The sequence below is a fragment of the Oculina patagonica genome, chromosome 11, assembly GCF_052425735.1.
Source record: "Oculina patagonica isolate OP01 chromosome 11, crgOcupat, whole genome shotgun sequence".
Lineage (NCBI taxonomy): Eukaryota > Metazoa > Cnidaria > Anthozoa > Scleractinia > Oculinidae > Oculina > Oculina patagonica.
Genome location: NC_135768.1, coordinates 19,989,732 through 20,010,860, shown reverse-complemented (window position 1 = coordinate 20,010,860; position 21,129 = coordinate 19,989,732). Strand labels below are relative to the sequence as shown.

At 41.9% G+C, this 21,129-nt stretch overlaps 2 protein-coding genes across 2 annotated transcripts in view; both read left to right on the top strand.

The window, feature by feature from the left end:
• Nucleotides 1-9,820, top strand: part of LOC144629738 (uncharacterized) — a 19,549-nt gene extending 9,729 nt beyond the window's left edge. The window contains exons 4-9 of the mRNA XM_078487957.1: nucleotides 1,225-1,475; nucleotides 2,899-2,992; nucleotides 6,044-6,271; nucleotides 7,756-8,049; nucleotides 8,805-8,991; nucleotides 9,661-9,820. Coding sequence (XP_078344083.1) covers nucleotides 1,225-1,475; nucleotides 2,899-2,992; nucleotides 6,044-6,271; nucleotides 7,756-8,049; nucleotides 8,805-8,991; nucleotides 9,661-9,820 — 1,214 coding nt within the window. The remainder of the gene's footprint in view (nucleotides 1-1,224; nucleotides 1,476-2,898; nucleotides 2,993-6,043; nucleotides 6,272-7,755; nucleotides 8,050-8,804; nucleotides 8,992-9,660) is intronic.
• LOC144629929 (uncharacterized) overlaps nucleotides 7,941-21,129 on the top strand; it is a 27,335-nt gene continuing 14,146 nt past the window's right edge. The window contains exons 1-11 of the mRNA XM_078488180.1: nucleotides 7,941-8,049; nucleotides 8,805-8,991; nucleotides 10,573-10,736; nucleotides 12,499-13,134; nucleotides 14,849-14,955; nucleotides 15,489-15,547; nucleotides 16,098-16,246; nucleotides 17,494-17,811; nucleotides 18,787-19,077; nucleotides 19,727-20,011; nucleotides 20,468-20,851. Of these exons, the coding sequence (XP_078344306.1) occupies nucleotides 10,658-10,736; nucleotides 12,499-13,134; nucleotides 14,849-14,955; nucleotides 15,489-15,547; nucleotides 16,098-16,246; nucleotides 17,494-17,811; nucleotides 18,787-19,077; nucleotides 19,727-20,011; nucleotides 20,468-20,851 (2,308 nt within the window). The 5' untranslated portion in view covers nucleotides 7,941-8,049; nucleotides 8,805-8,991; nucleotides 10,573-10,657. The remainder of the gene's footprint in view (nucleotides 8,050-8,804; nucleotides 8,992-10,572; nucleotides 10,737-12,498; nucleotides 13,135-14,848; nucleotides 14,956-15,488; nucleotides 15,548-16,097; nucleotides 16,247-17,493; nucleotides 17,812-18,786; nucleotides 19,078-19,726; nucleotides 20,012-20,467; nucleotides 20,852-21,129) is intronic.

The window sequence follows — 21,129 nt, the reverse complement described above, 5'->3', positions numbered from 1 at the left end:
AGTTAAAGGTATACGAAAGGGGTACAATTTCTGTCAAAAATGGTATATAAAAGGGTAAGGGGTTAGAACTTTGGGCGGAGCCTCCCCGTATAAAACTTTTTTGAGTACCCTCCCCCCCCCCCCGGGAGTTTTATTCTTGTGCTTGTGCTTGCGGCAAGTACAAGAACAAGAATAAAAAATTGTCCTTTTTGCGTGATTGGGCTTATTATCGCTAGTGAAAACCAGGCTTGAACAGTTACAATTTTTAAATTTATTCTATTTCGCACCTTTACTTTTATTAAAAATTAGTTTTTTCGTCACATACTTGATAATGGTGCGAGTCTGGGTTTTTGTCGAGGGTCGAGGGTCGAGGGTACCATGTCGAGGGTCGAGGGTACTGCAAAGTATTTCACGTTACTTTTTAGTGCGAGCAAATTTTTCTAAATTTTTTTAAGAAAAAATTTAATCTAACACGGCAGGAGCCCATTAACCGGAGCGCGCAACTCTAGCTCCTACTACGTCTTTACGTCACCACGTTTCACAGACCGGGTAATTTTTAGACTCCCTCTCCCAAGAAAGTGTGCGTAATATCGTGTGCGTTATGTGCACATGTGGTAAGTTACGTGCGTTATGTGGTGTCCCGAACCTTCAATTGGCTGGCGGAACAATAGTTTGCAGCGTATAGGAGTGTGTACTGATGTGAGTAGTGACGTCATGTGGTAAAGCTTACTTTCAATAGACTAGCGGAATTATTCGAAACCGCAAAAATTTAAACTGTCACGCGGTATTTTCGATGCAACTTCATTGCATGCATCTTATACTGTGCAGTGCGAATATTGTTTACAGGGCTACGCATAGAGTAGCCCCTGAGCCGGGTGGGAGGGCTTTTCTTCCTCAGCTTAGTTTTGATTTGGAGGCGCGTGGTAGGCGCAGTGGCCTAATGGTTAGTGCTCTGGACTTCAGATCGAGCGGCCGGGTTCGAGCCCTGGCCGGGTCATTGTGTTATGTTCTTGGGCAAGTCACTTTACTCTCACAGTGCCTCGCTCCATGCAGGTGTATAAATGGGTACCAAAGAATTTAATTTAATGGTAACCCTGCGATGGACTAACAGCCCATCCAGGGAGGCGATTAGAAATACTCCTAGTCGCTTCATGCTACTGAGACCGGGATAAGCTCCGGCCTGATGGACCACTAGGCTTAAACGCAGACTTATTTTAGTTTTGATTTGAAGCATTTCTATTGCAGATACCGTTGTTGATCACAAACAAAGGAGGTCTGTCCGGTTGGATAAAAAAAGCAACTGGATGAGTCCATATATTAGTGACATGTACGGGTGCCTTAGTTTGTGGTGCCGATCAGACTTAACAATTGTGCACGTGTACGTTAAACCTGTCACTGGCGAAGAGGAATATATTACCTATCGATACATAAAAAACAAGCAGTGGGTTGAAGTGGATGAAATAAGACTAAAGAGTTTTACACATGGTCCCTACCAGGTAAATATATATGTATTATTATTATTTTTTTCGGGAAGCGCGGTGGCCTAATGGTTAGCGCGCTGGGCTTTCGGATCAAGTGGTCCGGGTTCGAGACTGGCCGAGGTCATTCAAACCTTGCTCTCATAGTGCCTCTCATCATCCAGGTGTATAAATGGGTACCGGTGAACTAATCATGGCTGCGGGTAACCCTGCGATAGACTAGCATCCCATTCAGGGCGAGAAGAATACTCCTAGTAGCTTCATGCTATAGAAACCGGGATAAGCTCCAGCCTGTATGGGCTACTAGGCTCGACGCAGACTTTATGTAACATTCTTGGAAAAGTTTTACATGCTCCGGGGAAGGGGGCGTTACAAGTATGTATCGCTGGGCAGGTTAGGGTAAAAGTGACAAACGACTTATTCACGACATAAACAGAACCGACAAACGGACCGCAAACAGAACGACTAACAATAGACAGATCGAAACTGACCAAATACTGATGACAAACTTCACTCGAGTCGTACAGCCAATAACATCACGGCTAAACTGATAAATCAGCTTCAACGGACCAGACTTATAACATCTTCGACTGACAACAACTTCACTTGACTCTGAAGATGACTTCCGCTCAGGTTGTCGAAACGTAAGTCACCAACAACATTTCTTCTCAGAACTATTCTCAGCCGGACGATCACACTATACCATATATATATTTTTTAAAATGCTTTATTGAATAAACAAAACATAACATACAAAACAAGTGATAAATATATATAAAAAAGAAAAACTATTTACAGAAAAGCAAAAAAAGTACATTAAAATGCATTCAAAATGTAAACAATATAACATCGAAGTAAACGGAAAAACAAATAAATGCTAGGCGCTATTAAATAACTACATAGGTAAGTGGCATTTAAAAGAATCGTAACTATAATTGTTACTATATTAGACTAGATTTCGGAGACGTTGGTAGCGGCAAAGATTGCTGGGATAAAATTTTTCGCAATAAAGCAATGCCATTTGTCATTAAACGGCTTGTCAGTTTTGTTCTTAATTGCAATGTATCTTTCCGTCATTATGATTTTTCGAAACTGTAGTTTAAATAGTGAAAAATTCAAGGAATCTTCAACCAAGTTGCATTTGTAGATAAAATACTTCACTTTTTTTTTCACCAGAAATATTAAGAAAATTTTAAGAACAATATATGGTATAGTGTGCAACTTGGTTGGTATAGTGTGCAACTTTCAATTGCACACTATACCATATATTGTTCTTAAAAGTTTCTATTAGAATATTTCTGGTGAAAAATTACTAAAAATTATTCGCTGTTGTTGGATATGAGGTTATCATAATTATATTATTATTTTCCATGAATTCATCAACGTATATCCAACGCACACCCATGAAATAATCGCTAATTAACCGTTCTTGTCTTCGCAGATACGTTTATACGTACATTGGCCAGCATGGTTCGACGTTGACAGTGTGAAGTTATCAGCTGGCAATTGTCAATCAGGTCCAATGTTGGAAGCTGGTAGGTATTGTCTTATTTAGGTCCAGTGACTAACATATGTAAGAATGCATATGGTGCAATGAAGCCTGGATCTTACAGCCGGTTCTCAAATGATCGCCACGATCACTTCTATCGCATCGATCCTTTGCAAATAAAGAGACGATCGTAGGCGAGCGAAGCGACTGGAAGCCAATGGGGGTTCTAATATAAAGCTGTATCCACTGCGTATCCACTCTGTATCCACTGCGTATCCACTGCATATCCACTGCGTATCCACTCTGTATCCACTGCGTATCCACTCTGTATCCACTGCGTATCCACTCTGTATCCACTGCGTATCAACTGCGTATCTACTCTGTATCCACTGCGTATCCATTCTCTATCCACTGCGTATCCACTCTCTATCCACTGCGTATCCATTCTCTATATATCCACTGCGTATCCACTTTGTATCCACTGCGTATCCACTCTCTATCCACTGCGTATCCACTCTCTATCCACTGCGTATCCACTCTGCATCCACTGCGTATCCACTCTGCATCCACTGCGTATCCACTCTGTATCCACTGCGTATCCACTCTGTATCCACTGCGTATCCACTCTCTATATATCCACTGCGTATCCACTGCTATCCACTCTGTATCCACTGCATATCCACTCTGTATCCACTGCGTATCCACACTCTATATATCCACTGCGTATCAACTCTGTATCCACTGCGATCCACACTCTATATATCCAATGCGTATCCACTCTGTATCCACTGCGTATCCACTCTGTATCCACTGCGTATCCACTCTGTATCCACTGCGTATCCACTCTCTATCCACTGCGTATCCACTCTCTATCCACTGCGTATCCACTCTGTTTCCACTGCGTATCCACTGCGTATCCACTCTGTTTCCACTGCGTATCCACTCTGTATCCACTGCGTATCCACTCTGTATCCACTGCGTATCCACTCTCTATCCACTGCGTATCCACTCTGTTTCCACTGCGTATCCACTGCGTATCCACTCTGTTTCCACTGCGTATCCACTCTGTATCCACTGCGTATCCACTGCATATCCACTGCGTATCCACTCTGTATCCACTGCGTATCCACTCTGTATCCACTGCGTATCCACTCTGTATCCACTGAGTATCAACTGCGTATCTACTCTGTATCCACTGCGTATCCATTCTCTATCCACTGCGTATCCACTCTCTATCCACTGCGTATCCACTCTCTATATATCCACTGCGTATCCACTTTGTATCCACTGCGTATCCACTCTCTATCCACTGCGTATCCACTCTCTATCCACTGCGTATCCACTCTGCATCCACTGCGTATCCACTCTGTATCCACTGCGTATCCACTCTGTATCCACTGCGTATCCACTCTGTATCCACTGCGTATCCACTCTCTATATATCCACTGCGTATCCACTGCTATCCACTCTGTATCCACTGCATATCCACTCTGTATCCACTGCGTATCCACTCTCTATATATCCACTGCGTATCAACTCTGTATCCACTGCGTATCCACACTCTATATATCCAATGCGTATCCACTCTGTATCCACTGCGTATCCACTCTGTATCCACTGCGTATCCACTCTGTATCCACTGCGTATCCACTCTCTATCCACTGCGTATCCACTCTGTTTCCACTGCGTATCCACTGCGTATCCACTCTGTTTCCACTGCGTATCCACTCTGTATCCACTGCGTATCCACTCTGTATCCACTGCGTATCCACTCTCTATCCACTGCGTATCCACTCTGTTTCCACTGCGTATCCACTCCGCGTATCCACTCTGTTTCCACTGCGTATCCACTGTGTATCCACTGCGTATCCACTCTGTATCCACTCTGTTTCCACTGTGTATCCACTTTGTATCCACTGCGTATCCACTTTGTATCCACTGCGTCTCCACTCTGCATCCACTGCGTATCCACTTTGTATCCACTGCGTATCCATTCTGTATCCACTGCGTATCTACGCTCTTTCCACTGCGTATCTACTCTGTATCCACTGCGTATTTACTCTGTATCCACTGCGTATCCACTTTGTATCCACTGCGTATCCACTCTGTATCCACTGCGTATTCACTCTGTATCAACTGCGTATTTACTCTGTATCCACTGCGTATCTACTTTGTATCCACTGCGTATCCACTCTGTATCCAGTGCGTATTCACTCTGTATCCACTGCGTATCCACTTTGTATCTACTGCGTATTCACTATGTATCCAGTGCGTATCCACTCTGTATCCTCTTCGTATCCACTCTGTATCCACTCTGGGGGTTGTGCTCGCCTGGTATGAAGAACAATCATTTTAGCCATAGATACAACACAATAGCGGCCTTCATTGAAGGATCAAAACTTGTGGCCTCCTATCTTCTCAGTTATTGCTGTTTTCATGACTTACAAAGGAATCGTCTCTTCATGTTCATTGGTTTATTGGCTCTCTGTAAAACCCAATCGTGTACGCGAGTATGTACTAGAGGGTCTGAAAGGGGTTTAGTGTTTACTGTTATTTGTCCATAATTTTTAGTGTTTGATGTTACATTGGCCAATTTTTTAATGTTTACTGTTTTCGGGGAAAATATTGTTAAGTGTTTGGAGACTTTTTCGTGAAAAAACCCAGTCTTTTTGTTAGTTGCAAATTCTTATCTGCTCTTCGAAAAGCAGCAATAAAATCACTCATCAACAAGGGGAAAATTTTTTTGGAATTCTCCTGGGTAATCTTCGGAAATCTTCGGTAGACTTCGGAAACTTTCCGAAATTATCGGAAATCGTCGGAAAATAGCCGAAAACTTCTTGATATACTAAACAAAATAATATTGACCTTTTTGGAGCTGTTTTTGTTTCTTTTTGGGAAAAATTTACTGTTACGGTGAATTTTTTACTGTTATTGTTAAAATGTCTAAAATTTTACTGTTTCATGTTACAGAGCCAAAAAGTTATAAGTGTTTAGTGTTATCGAGATACCCCCATTCAGACCCACCCTTTTTACGTTCTCGCGCGGATTTGTTAAGGCCATCTAACTACTTTCGTGTTGTTTCTGTTGTATTTTGTAGGATTTGGAAACACGTTCCTCCACAACTTCCCAAGACTTACAGATTATCTTCACAAATATCTTCTGGGAGTGGGTTACGACTGGCGCCTGTGTTACAATGCGACAGCGGACGGATGGGAACCTCAAGTGTTTCACAGCAAGTGTGATCATAAACCTCTCACGGTGTTCTTGGCCAAGGCTAATTCATGGTGGATTTTCGGTGGAATAAGTTATAGGCCTTGGAATGCATGTAAGAACAATGAACTGATCGCTTAAATCGTGCCTTAAACTACTTAAAGGGACTGTGTCACGGATTTTAGCCAAATTTAAGCATCGGAAATGACCATCAAATTTCGGCGAAATATTAAAATAACCTCTTAAAACAGCGAAGGAACATTTTAATAACACACCAAATACAAAAGAAGGTACGGATGGCCAAAAGTGACGAAGATTGAAACGGATTGCAATATGGGTTTTGAAATACTGTTGGGCTGAACAGTTCTCAAAGTTAGTCCCGTTTGCTTGTCACTTTAATTTTTTAACGCCTGGGAGACACATGTGGTTGCAACGAGGCTATAATTTTGTCATTTGTATGTATTGGGGTTATTTATTTGCAAACATTGAGTTTCATAGCAAGTACTTGGCGAAACTTAAAAAATAAACTTACTTAGCCGTGACACAATCCCTTTAATTAGATGGTCTCTCTGGGTTTAGTCGTACTGTAATGATCCATCAGAAAAACTCTGAGAACAAAACATACTTTCTGATTATAAAACGCCCCAGTTCCAGTTTCATGTGTTTTTGTGGCTCACAAAGGAAAAAGACAGAAAATTTACTTTCTGATTATAAAACGCCCCAGTTCCAGTTTCATGTGTTTTTGTGGCTCACAAAGGAAAAAGACAGCTAGCTTAAGGCTGTTTTCACTAAACACGGAGTCATTGTGGGGATATAAATCGGAATCATACATATAAGATCGATTACGACCTAGTGAAATCGAAAATCGAAATCCTAAGCGGAGTCGTTCGCACTCGATGGAATCGGAATCAGAAGAATGAAAACGTTTCCATTTTCTTCTGATTCCAGTTACCTTCGTCGATTGTGATCCAGTGAAAACTAGATTGACGAAGTCGCAAGCAGAAGCTGCATTCTCGTCCCCAGTGCCCCTCGTCCCTCCTAGCCGGCTGAGCCTGTGCATGAGAAACAAATGAATTTGGAAACACATGACTGTTGATTGGCTGGATTTTAACAAAAAAAGCAGCCAATCAAACGAACCGTTTTAAAATCCCTTTGTTATACGAGAGTTTGAAACGGTTGATTTGATTGGTTAGATTTGAAACTCCTTTTGTTAAAACTTGCCCAATCAAATCATGTGTCCCCAGAGCCACTTGTTTTTCGTGCACAGGCTCAGCCGGGTAAGAGGGACAAGCGGCTCTAGGGACGAGAATGGCAAAAGATGAAGAACAAGCCAATCACAATGCTAGCTCCCAGGCCGTCCGAGTACTTCCTTTCTGCTTGCGACTCCGACAATTTCAATTGTTTTCACTGGATCATAAGCGATGTTGCTTACGACTCCGTCGGTTTATAATTTCATTAGATCAACAAAAACAACAACAACAACAAAAACAACAACAACAACCTTTAATTAGATCGTAACTACGCTTCTAATTACGACACCAACTCTGACTCTGTCGCTAGCAAAAAACACCCTTCAAGGGCGTTTCCTTCTATTTTCAGATGTCAACGGTTCCATTATAAGTCCTGGTGCATCCCTATTGACACTGAGAAACTTTTACGGTTCCGAATCTCCAGACCAGTTGAAAAGCAACGTAGAAGGGAAAATCTTCAACAGCATAAACTACGGACCAACGTTCGATGTTGACCTTGTGCTTACTGGTAAAAATGGAACAAGTGATCTTGGAACCACATACCGAGGCAGAGGTGATGAAGCACGCCAGGGGAGACCCAAGAATACGTATTTGGCTGGGAGTTCCAAGTTTGTGCTGTCGGAACTCGAAGTTTACTATTCTGGTTTGTTTTTTCACTTTGTTTTCTGGTTAAATAAGCGGCAGTTTATGTCCTGTACATGTATCTCTTAAAACCCGGGTGTGCAACTGAAAGCTTGAAATAATAGGAAATGACGACGACGACGACGATGATGATGATGATGATGATGATTCAGCTTAACGAAAAAGATATGGTCTTTTCAATCATTCTTGGTTTTCATTTTACCCTTGAATATGGTGAATTGGTCAGAGTGTAGGACCCTTTGCGGCACACACCAATTCTATATAAATGGCAGTATTCTCTGTCCCCAGGCCAGATCTTGAGTCAAGGGATCATTTTCAGAAGAAGGCTCATTCATGGTTGTGTCTCACGGCAGTTGGATATTTGGCCGCATTTGCACCCCTCGGAGAGACATGCAGTGTTAGGGGTCCTAGAAGTGTGCAAAGCTCAAACCTCCCAGCCCTTCGCCTTTATTTATAGATCCCCTTCGTCTTTACGTCCCCCTCTTTCATGTACCCATGGCTAAAACGTTTACGTCCCCCTCTTTCATGTACCCAGGGCTAAAACGAAAGCCTTTGTTATCCATCAAGATTACTGCTTCCTCCTAGTGACCAGTGACACTGCTCGCAACGTCATGACTCACTGACCTAACTTTCATAAAATTTTGACCGTTTTTCGAAGAAATGTTTTATTGCTATTTAGTTTAGTCAAACAGACGAAACGTTTTAAATAATAACAACTATTCTGTGTGTAGTTGATTATTTTTTCTTGCTTTGAAGGATCCTCGCTTTATTCAAGAGTACAGATATGCTTTGCTGGTAATGTGTTATTGCGTCTGGGTGATCAATTGACTTGTCAGCTTGGAGGCTCAAAAGATATCGAAAATATTTACCTGGAAACCGGTTGCGACACGGACCATAGGGCAACATTTGAAATCACTTTCAATGACCGACTTGAGACAAAAGTGTAAGTAAAACTCTCTTAGCGTCTCTCCTTAAACAGTCTGGGGAATAACTGCCGGTTTTGGCAAATCTTCGTCGAAGCACTCGAAGTATTCCGGAATTATTTTATCCAATCAAAAGTTAGCGCGAGCGCTCACGAGTACTCCGAAAGCCGTCGCGCGTATAAATACGTTATGTTGCTAAGCAACTTCTGGGATGCAAACCGCGGGCTCAGTCACTTCTCAGAGAAGTGATGTCGCCATCAACTGGCACTTGTTCCCTCGACTGTAAAGGCCCGGCAAAACGAGGCAACACGTTTCCAGAAACATGATGGAAACATGTTTCCATATTTGTTTCCTCGTTTTGCTATGCTTCCATACCGCGCTGAAACACGAAATATTTCTGCCGCAAATTTATCTTCTTGGAAACAAAATTGACGCTGAAAACAATGATTCCCATGTGGCAAAACTTGGAAACATTAGGGAAGCATGCGCGCGCTACGGGTGTTGTTGGAAACATGTTTCCTCGTTTTTCCAGGCCTTTAGTGGCTCTCCCAGACGAAGGTCGAATAGTATCCCATGGTGCAATTCTCAGCGCACTTCACGCAATATCGAAGTTATGGCGGATTTTCTTCCAACTTAGTTATGAGAGTTCGATGGTAAATCAACACAATGGTTGTTTAACATTTACACAGGGAAACCGGTTGGTGTACAGTTTGGACAAATCGTAATGGTAACCAAAACCCTCAAACGGGAATGGGCCCTTTACAACTAACGGTCACATGGTACAAAATCCGCCATGCTGGAAGGCAAGCTCCGCTCTGGGACATTCAAAACAAAGGAAATGAAGCATGACTGATTAAAGTCACTTTGTTTCGGATGTCCCAGGTCGTTGTTTGCCCTCCAGTAAGGTGTTACTTTGTCCCATGTGATCGTTATATGCAAAGGGCCCATTCTGAATGAGACTTCGCGTGTTGATTTACCAGAATTTATTCTCACAGCGCCAGGATCTGAGCTGAGAAAACCACTCATATCTGTATCTGTATCATATCATATCTTTTCACTCACCTGTTTTGAAGATCAGCTAACTCAACAGAGGCGGTGGGGCGAAGGTTTCCGAAGATTCTCCGATTGTTGTTCGAAGGCCATACGAAAGTTTACTTTTCCGAAGAGAAATGAGGTTTCCCGAAGACTTCCAAGGAAGTTTCGAAGATGTTTGAACTCACTCACATGCTGGAATATCTTGACAAACCAATTTTACGCTGCGCTCGCGATATTTTCGGCACCAAAACGTGGGGGGCTCAGCCCCCCCCAATTTTCGTTTGGGGGGCGGGGGGGCTACAGCCCCACCTGACCCCCTGCTCCGCCGCCCATGTTCAAGATGTGGCATTAGGTGGAACAGTTTTTCCAGAGTAATTACTGACACTCTAGCTTTAAAAGTTTAAAAAATTGTTTTTTATATTAGGCCTACGCTATAATGTCCTACAATCTGTAATAATTATACAAAACCATTGAGGCTTATCTACATATTCAAAGAGAAACTCATGCATTTATTGATTATATTTTATGTCAGTCAGTCTTATATATAATTTTCTGTTGATGGTCAGGTACTTCCGAGATGCCGGTTGTGGAAGAGTTTTACCTGGGAAATGGAATTATAAGCTGGACAGCCTTGCAAAAGGCGCCACGGAAATGACCCTCAGGCTGCTCGAGTACCACAATGAAGTGAATCAAACTTCTGTACAAGCGATTGGCTGGATAGGGGAGATAGGTAGTATTAGAGCTTGTTATCAACTCGTGGTTCTTAATAGCCTCCTACGGAGACGCTCTTTAGGCTCGTCATAAAGTATGGGCCGATACAAGTTTTCAAAACGATACGATATCGATACGATATTTGCCTTTTTCTCGAAAGCGATATCGATATTATGACGTCATTTCCATCCCGACGTCATTGGACTGTCACGTGATTTTTCTGACCATACAGAGAACAGTCCTGGCATTAAAAATGTTAGCCATAAATGTTGATTTTTGGTATTTTTGTTTTACCGCTGCATCAGCAATGTGTGGACATCAAGTCAAAGCAATCGAAAAATTCAAATAATGACAAGGACATCATTATATTGCATTTTTCAACTTTAGGTGCTGACCAGAAGACAGCAGGCTCAGGTCACGTGTGCAGCATCGAAAACATATCGAAAGTGCGATATTTTTCGGAAGTATCGATACTTTAAAATTGTCAAAATATCGGTGTATCGAATATCGGCCCATCCTTACTCGTGACGCGTTCCTCCCACGTAACGAGCCCAAAGAGCGTCTGCATAGGAGGCTAGGTTTTAAAGCCTTTATTTTGAAATCTTTGAGGAGAAGTGGCTTGATATTCGCACCCTAAATACTAGGACTTGGCTAAGACGAATGAATTGGGAGCAATATTTCTTAACAATTACTCATGAAGAGACCTCATAAGTTCCCATGAACAAATAATGCGGGTGTTCTTCGAACCTTTTTAAGAAACACCCCTATAAAGGTACCAGAATCTGTTTTCGTGGGCTTGGCTCAATTTTCTTTTTCACCCATAAGGGGTACCATTTCTAAAGCGAAAGACGTACTTCGTACCATATCGTATACTGTATAGGAACCTGATAGGTTCCAAGTTGATAACTTTGACGGTAGGCACTTCAAAAATGGGTATCAATCCAGAACATTTATCTACAAGAAAAACTATTAAATAGATTTAGCCAAGCCTAAAAGCGGAGCTCCCCGGTTATTTACTTCGCCTTTTTTGTAAATCCGAATTTACTGACTGTTAAACCAAAAAAATAGAGCACTTGAGCCCGCGATCCAATGCAAACCATTACTTGATCAGTGGTAAACTTCAAAAAAAAAATTTGACCTCGATGAGTTCTATATGTGAGCCCGCGATATGGTCATGTGATACTGGTCAGCGGATACCTTGTTTTGACAGTTGTCAATTGACCATGACATGGATGTCCAATATCAAAGATGTAAGCTGACGTTAACCATAACCTTAAACCTATTTCCGGAGTATGGCCGCCATGTTGGGGCGACGTCGTCGCTAGGCGCACGCGCCCCCGAACCATGCCGCTAGCCATGATGACCTTGAGAAACCAAAAGCATGGGTCTGTTAATTTACTATGGGTATGGGGCTCTGCTCTGCAGCCCATCGGGCCGCTGGGAGCTCCGCTATGACGGGAAACCCTGCCATTTTACATAAAAACCCCACTCCAGCGAGAGGGGTGGTTCAAAGCTAATTGAATTCTCTTTCATATCCTTCGTATGGCAGACAAGAAAATTTGTAAATTGTAAGCTTCGTGTGTTCACAATGAATCTGAATTTTACAACTTACTATTTTGCAAAGCTTTGGCATCCGAGTGCAAAACAAAGAAGGAAAATTGTAGGGGAATTTATGTCTCTTTCATATTGCGTCTTCACGTTTATTCCTTTCTTCACTGTAGTAATCATTGTTATTGCCACTGATCTGGATGATATTCATTCTCCTGTATTCCAACACGCAGATCCTATGGAGCAACTCTTTCAGTCCGTGGAATGGTACTGGTCCCTGGATAATGTCACCCAGACTGCCAATCGCACAAGTAACGCAACTAGTCACACTCAACTTATGAAGTCTCTAACCAATGTCACGCAACAAGCCGCAAATTTATCCGGAGGAGAAATGCACTTTGGAATTGTTAACCACTCATGCATCATAAGCCTAGATAGATACATTGATGCCTGTCCTGACGGTCTTACAGTGTCGTTTTGGCTTAAATTATGGAAAACAAGGCCTGTAAATCCTTTGAAAATTCTAGGATTTGGCCAACCTCACGAAGAAAAACTAGGCTTTTTGGTAATGGAACTCGAAGATAAAGTTATGATTCGAATGATCAGCTTGCACAAGAAGTGTATGATAGAATTTGATGTTAGCGATGGAGCGTGGACGCATATTACGTTCATATTTCGTAACCATATGTTAAATGGTTACCGCAATGGTGAAAAGGAAACGCAGACTAACACATGCGTGCATGGAACATGGGCGGATGTGGAACAACCGCTGTCCAGTGGTACAGCTGTAGCTGCATTTGATGAATTGATGATTTGGCATACACAGCTCAGAGATGATACAATCTTAAGTGCATTTGAATATAATATAGGTAAGAAGAATTATTAAATTCGCAGTAGAACGCACTAGCCTCTTTTAGTAACGTTCAGTGAGTCGTAGAAATACTACATTTATAACTTCCAGTAAGGTTTCAGGTCCCATAAAGGAACAAAAAGCAAGTGCTTAGCTCCCATAAGGGAACTGAGGTATCATCCAGGTGACACACAAATGCCTTTTTTACAACCGCCAGTCCTAATCAAGTAACATTTCCATTAGGGAAGCTGAGTCACACACAGACACTAACCTCCAGTAAGGGAACACCTCCTCATAAGGGAACATCGAGTCATGGTCCTGGTCACACACAAACACTACATTTGTAACCTACAGTAAGGGAACACCTCCCATAAGGGAACACTGAGTCATGGTCCTGGTCACACACAAACACTTCATTTATAACCTACAGTAAGGGAACACCTCCCATAAGGGAACACTGAGTCATGGTCCTGGTCACACACAAACACTTCATTTATAACCTACAGTAAGGAAACACCTCCCATAAGGGAACACTGAGTCATGGTCCTGGTCACACACAAACACTACATTTGTAACCTACAGTAAGGGAACTCCTCCTATAAGGGAACACTGAGTCATGGTCCTGGTCACACACAAACACTACATTTGTAACCTACAGTAAGGGAACACCTCCCATAAGGGAACACTAAGTCATGGTCCTGGTCACACACAAACACTTCATTTATAACCTACAGTAAGGGAACACCTCCCATAAGGGAACACTGAGTCATGGTCCTGGTCACACACAAACACTTCATTTATAACCTACAGTAAGGGAACACCTCCCATAAGGGAACACTGAGTCATGGTCCTGGTCACACACAAACACTACATTTGTAACCTACAGTAAGGGAACACCTCCCATAAGGGAACACTGGGTCATGGTCCTGGTCACATACAAACTCTACATTTGTAACCTACAGTAAGGGAACACCTCCCATAAGGGAACACTGGGTCATGGTCCTGGTCACATACAAACTCTACATTTGTAACCTACAGTAAGAGAACACCTCCCATAAGGGAACACTGAGTCATGGTCCTGGTCACACACAAACACTACATTTGTAACCTACAGTAAGGGAACACCTCCCATAAGGGAACACTGAGTCATGGTCCTGGTCACACACAAACACTACATTTGTAACCTCCAGTAAGGGAACACCTCCCATAAGGGAACACTGAGTCATGGTCCTGGTCACACACAAACACTTCATTTATAACCTACAGTAAGGGAACACCTCCCATAAGGGAACACTGAGTCATGGTCCTGGTCACACACAAACACTACATTTGTAACCTACAGTAAGGGAACACCTCCCATAAGAGGACACTGAGTCATGGTCCTGGTCACACACAAACACTAAATTTGTTACCTCCAGTAAGAGAACACCTCCCATAAGGGGACACTGAGTCATGGTCCTGGTTACACACAAACACTTCATTTGTAACAACAACAGCAACAACTTTGTTTGTACCCAGACATTAAATTAAATTTACGAAAATGATTAGCCTACCGTTAGGGATTTCCTCCCATAAGGTAACACTGAGGCATGGCCTGGTCACAAATAAACACTACATTTGTGACCTACAGTAAGGGAACAACTCCCCATGGTACTTGAAAACGACACCTACCTTTTGCTTCTTTTGAGAGTTACAATCTACTTGCACTGATTAGAAACTCTCTGCTTTTCAAGGTAAGCCAGCATTCTTGTGGATCGATGTAGAGTTCACTTTTCCAGCAAAGGACTGGGATGACTTCTTAAATGAGAAGGATAGAGAAGAGAAGAACATCGAGGAACAAGTAAGATGTTACGCGATGCATGAAAACTCTCCTTACGGATGCCGAATCCCTATCTCAAATAGCGTACTTGGTCCTAAAGAGACAGAAAATATTCATGTTCTCTACCAGCTGTAATACGAACACTCCAGGGAGAGGAGAGGGGGGGGGGGGGGTGGATCACTGTAACTTTAGGATAGATGTGTGTCCCAAAGGTTATTAAGTCCTAGTTCAATTTAAGGATAGAAAATCAAAAATTGATACTCTTTTTAAGACCTACCTTCTCCCCCCCCCCCAAAAAAAAATACAAAAAAATATCCTTATTCAAAGCTAAACGATGTATATTTTCCCTTATCTTATTCTTACCTTAACGTTTATCACTTCAACTTTATTAAAATACTCCTAGAAGGTCTCAAGCTTGTCATTGTTGCCATATTTAAGCAGCCGCTATTATGATGAGCAGTCATTGTTTTATTCAAAACCAAAATCTGTTTCATGTTATCACTTTTCGTTTTTGTCAACTGATTTTGTTGCATATTCCTTTTTTTTTAACTCAGCTCGACGGAATCTTTGATGGTGACCAGGAATACGCTTTCTCGAGTGTTTTCTCGGCTCGGTAATTATTGTTATCTTGTCGCGCCCTTATTTTGGAGAATATTGATCCAGTTCCTTTTCAGTTGGCAAGTTTTTCGACCGAGCCGAACAAAGGTCATAATCCAGGTCAAACAAACTAAAAACCGTGGCAAAGAAGCACGGGTGAAAGTAGTCTTTTAAGCGATTGCATAAATACAGGGCCTGGACTAGAGATGTCAAGATTTGAAAACTGCCGCCCCCCTAACAACTCTGCCATACTACTTCTTATTTGTCAACATCAAAAACGGCTACGTATCCTCGTCAGTAGCAGATCAAGATTTCTAAACAAGGTGGAGTTTTGGAGTAAAACGGTCGAGACCCGGATGAACAAACTACTTTGGAGAGCACTCAAGACGCTAGAGTTGCTCTCGGCTTTCGCCTCGAGCAACTCTTACGCTTCTCTCGTGCTGTCCAGACGTCCCGCGTGCACCATAACTCGATAGTGCACGCTAAAGCATGAACCACTTGTTTAGAAATGTAGGCCAACAATTAGGGAGAATTTTGATACTGACAGTGGGTTATTTCTATTACAGACCCGGAAGTGTCATAGTGAATGTCAACATGTCATTCTACTCCATGGGACTGGAACAAATCCTTAAACTTAATGAAGCATTTTTTAGAAATGAATCCTCCATGATATTTGCCGATGAATTCAATGTAACAGATTTCACATCATCGCACGGTAGGGCGATATCATTTGCCACAGACTGATCTTTTTTTGTTTTGTTGACCAGTGTGTGTGGTGTTTATACAGTTTGACTTTTTTGTGGTACATTAACAAATTACACAATTTTTTTTTAAAAATAGAATTTCTCAACAAATTTTTTCATGCATTGCGAAAAAGTAAAAAACATTCAAAATTTTAGGTTTAGGAAGGGAGGGAGGTTCACTTTCAATTGGCGTGCTAATACACTGTCGCCGTAAAAACATAAGGGCGCAGAATGAGAATGGCCAGAATGTAAAATGCGCGCGTTTATCTATTCCGCATTCCTATTCCGGACTAGACAGAACGCCGATCCATCCATTCTGCTCTCAGGGGCAAAATGAACAAAATGTGGCGAATGAAATCCAAGATGGCGGTCGGCATAGCCCGTGATTCGATGGATGTGTCTCCTCACCTTTGTGAATAGCACTGCCAGAACATTCGGCAAACCCATTACAGTCTCCATACTTTCTTCCTCCCCTTTATCAAGTAGAAAAGTTGCTGCGATAATGGCTGCAATGGCAGCCTCTTCGTCGGCCGCTATTTTTGTTACGCAATCTTTAATCGTGCCAGGACCTCACATATTATCTCAACTACATGGGTGTTTTTTAATGCAGGCAATCTGAATTATTCCTAGCATTCTGTACCAACCATTCTTTATTAATAATTCAGAATTTGGGGTAAAAAACGCTTGTCCTTGTGTTATAAATCTTTGTACATTTCTTTACCATCCTCGGCAAAACAACAACGTAAGTGACCACAGTTTAATCAGTTTACGTTCTGTTTAAAACGTGAATCATAACGTAATGATAACGGCGAATTTTTCAAGTTTCTATTTAGAAATGAACGGTGTCAACATATTCAGCTGAGGATAGTTCTGAGGCCGAAATAAAGATAAAACTGATCTACTTAATTGCGAGATTTTTTGAGCAAAATATAAATTTACGCAGCACAACTGTGAATGTCTTAGTAAAAGGTTTTAATTGTGACCAGAAACCCTTATGGGTTTCTGTTGTGACCTAATAAGTTTGTTAAGTGAGTTCAGGCACGCCACTCTACCCTGAAGTAAGCAAGGAGACTCGTTAAACCACGTATTAAGATTCTTTTACTGTAACCTTTGCTCAAATTTGAGCAGAAAGCTTAGTGAATTTGTTACGTCTGAATGTATTTGGGTCAATATTTATTACGATGACCATACAATTGTTTCATTTTCTGATTTAATACAGTACCAACGGAGGCTCCGTCTAACGTAACCGTCACTTCATGTAGTGGGAATTCGTTGTGCCTCCTGGTTTCCTGGGAAAGTCTAAATGCTTCTTACGTAGGAAGTTTGAAGGGTGTATTCCAAGGATTCACAGTGCTGTACCGTGAGGAAGGCGAACCATTTCAAGAATTGTTTGTCCCACCTCAAGAGACGGAAAGACATGAAGCTCTGTTAATAAACCTCAAGGGATACACTTACTACACGGTGCAAGTTTTGGTGGTTACTTTGTACGGTCCAGGGTTTCCAAGTTCTGCATTGACGGTTTTAAGTGGAGAAAGTGGTAAGCAACGTCATAGACAGCTGTAACTTGCACATTTCTATAAAGGAGTGATCGATTTGGAATCGGTCCGGTTCGACTTGGAGTCGGTCCGGATCGATTGTGAATCGATCCGATTCGATTGTAAATCGATTATCCGGATCGATTTGAATTGACCCGGGTCGATTCGGCACCGATCCGGTTGATCGATCTGGATCGATTGTGAATCGCTCCGGTTCGATTGTGAATCGCTCCGGATCGATTCTGCATCTATTCGAATCGATCCCAAATCGAACCGGAGCGATTCACAATCGATCCAGATCGATCTAAAATCGAACCGGATCGATTTCGTATAGATCCGGATCGATACCGCATCGATCCGAATCGATGCCGAATCGATTCGGAGCGATTCACACTCGATATTTGAATGGATCTGGATCGATTCGGTATAATCCATCCGGATCGATTCCAATTCGGAGCGATTCACAATCGATCCAGATCAATCTAAAATCGAACCGGATCGATATCGTTTAGATCCGGATCGATACCGCATTGATCCGAATCGATGCCGAATCGATCCGGAGCGATTCACACTCGATATTTGAATGGATCTGGATCGATTCGGTATAATCCATCCGGATCGATTCCAATTCGGAGCGATTCACAATCGATCCAGATCAATCTAAAATCGAACCGGATCGATATCGTTTAGATCCGGATCGATACCGCATTGATCCGAATCGATGCCGAATCGATCCGGAGCGATTCACACTCGATATTTGAATGGATCTGGATCGATTCGGTATAATCCATCTGGATCGATTCCAATTCGAATCGGATCGATTCAAAATCGACCCGGTTTGATTTAAATCGATTGTGAATCGTTCCGGATGGATTCGGCATCAATCCGAATCGATTCGGCATCGATCCGGATCGATACGGAATCGATCTGATCCGATTTGGAATCGATTCGGAATGGATTTTTTTTACAATTTTTAGTGCCAAGCGCCCCGCCCGAGCATCTCACCACACTAAACAAGACTTCCACTAGCATTGAAGTGTCATGGAGTCCAATCCCCACTGAATTTATCAACGCAGCGCAGCTTCTGGGTTACACTGTACTCTGGTGGAAAGGCAATGATTCTGTTTACGTGACGTGGACTGGGGAACCAAGAGTTTGGTTAACAGATCTGGAAGAGTACACCGAGTATAATATCACAGTCAGCGCCATGAATAACATTGGCAGTGGACCGAATAGCTCAATATTTACTGTCAGGACTGAAGAGGAAGGTAAGAAGACGCTTTATGCGCGTGCCGTACTGTGGCCTACCGCTGACTTTTTGGCCTGTTACGCGCTTCTCCCACGTGAATGTCACTCGTTGGGGAGAGCCGGAAGCGGGCGTTGATGTAGCAATTTGTTTAATTTTGTAAGCGTGGGTCAGCCTAGACGTGGTAAACGTTTTTGCTAACTGAGAGTTAGGCCTCCCCGAAAGTAGCGACCGTCAAAGGTTGTTTAGTCCGAAAATAACGAGGATCGTCCACACTTCGTCACGAGATGAAATTTTGGTGGTAAAATCGACGTGTTTTCGTAAAATCGTCAACTTTTACACTGGGTATTTCAAATTTTGGAATCATGCATTTCGAACGGTAGATTTTTAAAAAAATGTAAATAAAAATTTTGCTTCACATGCAGTTTAACTTTTCGATAATAAAAGAGAAGGTCGACGAGAATAAAGAATGTAAAAGAGATAATTTTAATGATGTACTACCAATAATCAGAACTAACAGAATTACGAAATTCAGTTTTTGGAAACATTTTCTGTAAACAAGGTACTAGGACTAGATAGATTTTTAGACATATAAAATATAAAACATGTAATATATTAGTAACTTTTTTCACTCTCCTTTAATAATATCATTTACCGTGTTTAATTTTCAGCTTTAAAGGACCCTCCGCAAAATGTTTCAGGATTTAACACAAGCGCAACTAGCATACATTTGACATGGCTTCAAATTCCACATGAACCGAGAGTTGAGCATTACAAAGTGACTATAACAGAGCTTGGTTTGGGTAATGTCTTAAGCCCGATCACCACGCCTGGGCTTTACACGGACATTGAGTCGCTGAGCAAATATACGGAGTACGAGTTTACCGTATGTGGGGTTAATAGCAAGGGAGAAGGACCGACCAGTCCACTCGTGAAAATATCAACTGATATGGATGGTAAATATACCCATGTTTTATATTTTTTTTAAGCTGGCGGGGGGGGGGGGGGGAGGGGGTTACTATTGTAGTTATTCTAGTTATTCTCTTTATTTTTGTTGCTGTAGCTGTTATTGTTGTTATTGGCTTGATTTATCTTGGAAGACGTATTATTCGTCTTCTAGGTTATTTTACAGATCATTTTGTCATATAATGCGTCTGTAAATTACGTCCTCACAAAATGAAATATAACTGACTACCGCTTTTGTTGATCTTATTGTATTGTTGTTGAAGATGAGGAGTTAATCGGGTGTTTTGCTTTTCTTCTAATTGTGCTTTTATTAACTTCATGCATCATCATAATCATTGTCATCATCATCACTTTGTTTACCCTTGAATGCAAAGGTAGAGTTTACAAAGAAAAACTTTACCTTGGTCATGCAGTGTCCAGATTTTCATCTCATGTTCCTTTTATAGTTCCCAGCGCAGCACCAACTCAACTAACGGTGTCCAGATCAAACTCATCAAGTCACATTAAACTTAGCTGGCATCCGGTCCCTAGCAGTCACATCAACGCTCCTACTCTTCTTGGCTACGTTGTCCACTACAAGGAAGCAGGAAACTTGACTTTTCTAACAAACAGGACCGAGAACGCGTGGATTGAACTCTATTTACCAAATAATAACACTGAATACTTTTTCACTGTCAGTGGGTATAACGAGAGAGGCCTCGGACCGAACGTTTCATTGGCTTACTTCTTTTCATCATTAAACGCGTCTGGTACTGGGAACGACAGTTTGATTGGTCACGGGAGCAATGTGACTAACAGCACTTCAGGATCTAGTAACACCACGCTTCCTGGTAAGTTAAAGAGGAACTGTTAAGCTAATGGGGAACTGTTATGCCTAAACGCATAAAGATACTACCTTATTACACGAAATTTTCGCGACACGTTAATTTTGCGAATTTCGCGATTCCAAAAAAATCGCGAAATTAAAGTGACGCGAACAATAAGTGTCGCGAACATAACATGACGCGAAAATTAAGTGACTCACATTATGTCAATAGTCAAGGAAGAACAAGTTCAGTACCACTGAAGGAAGGAATTTTCAATGTGCATTGATGTTGTCGTCACAATT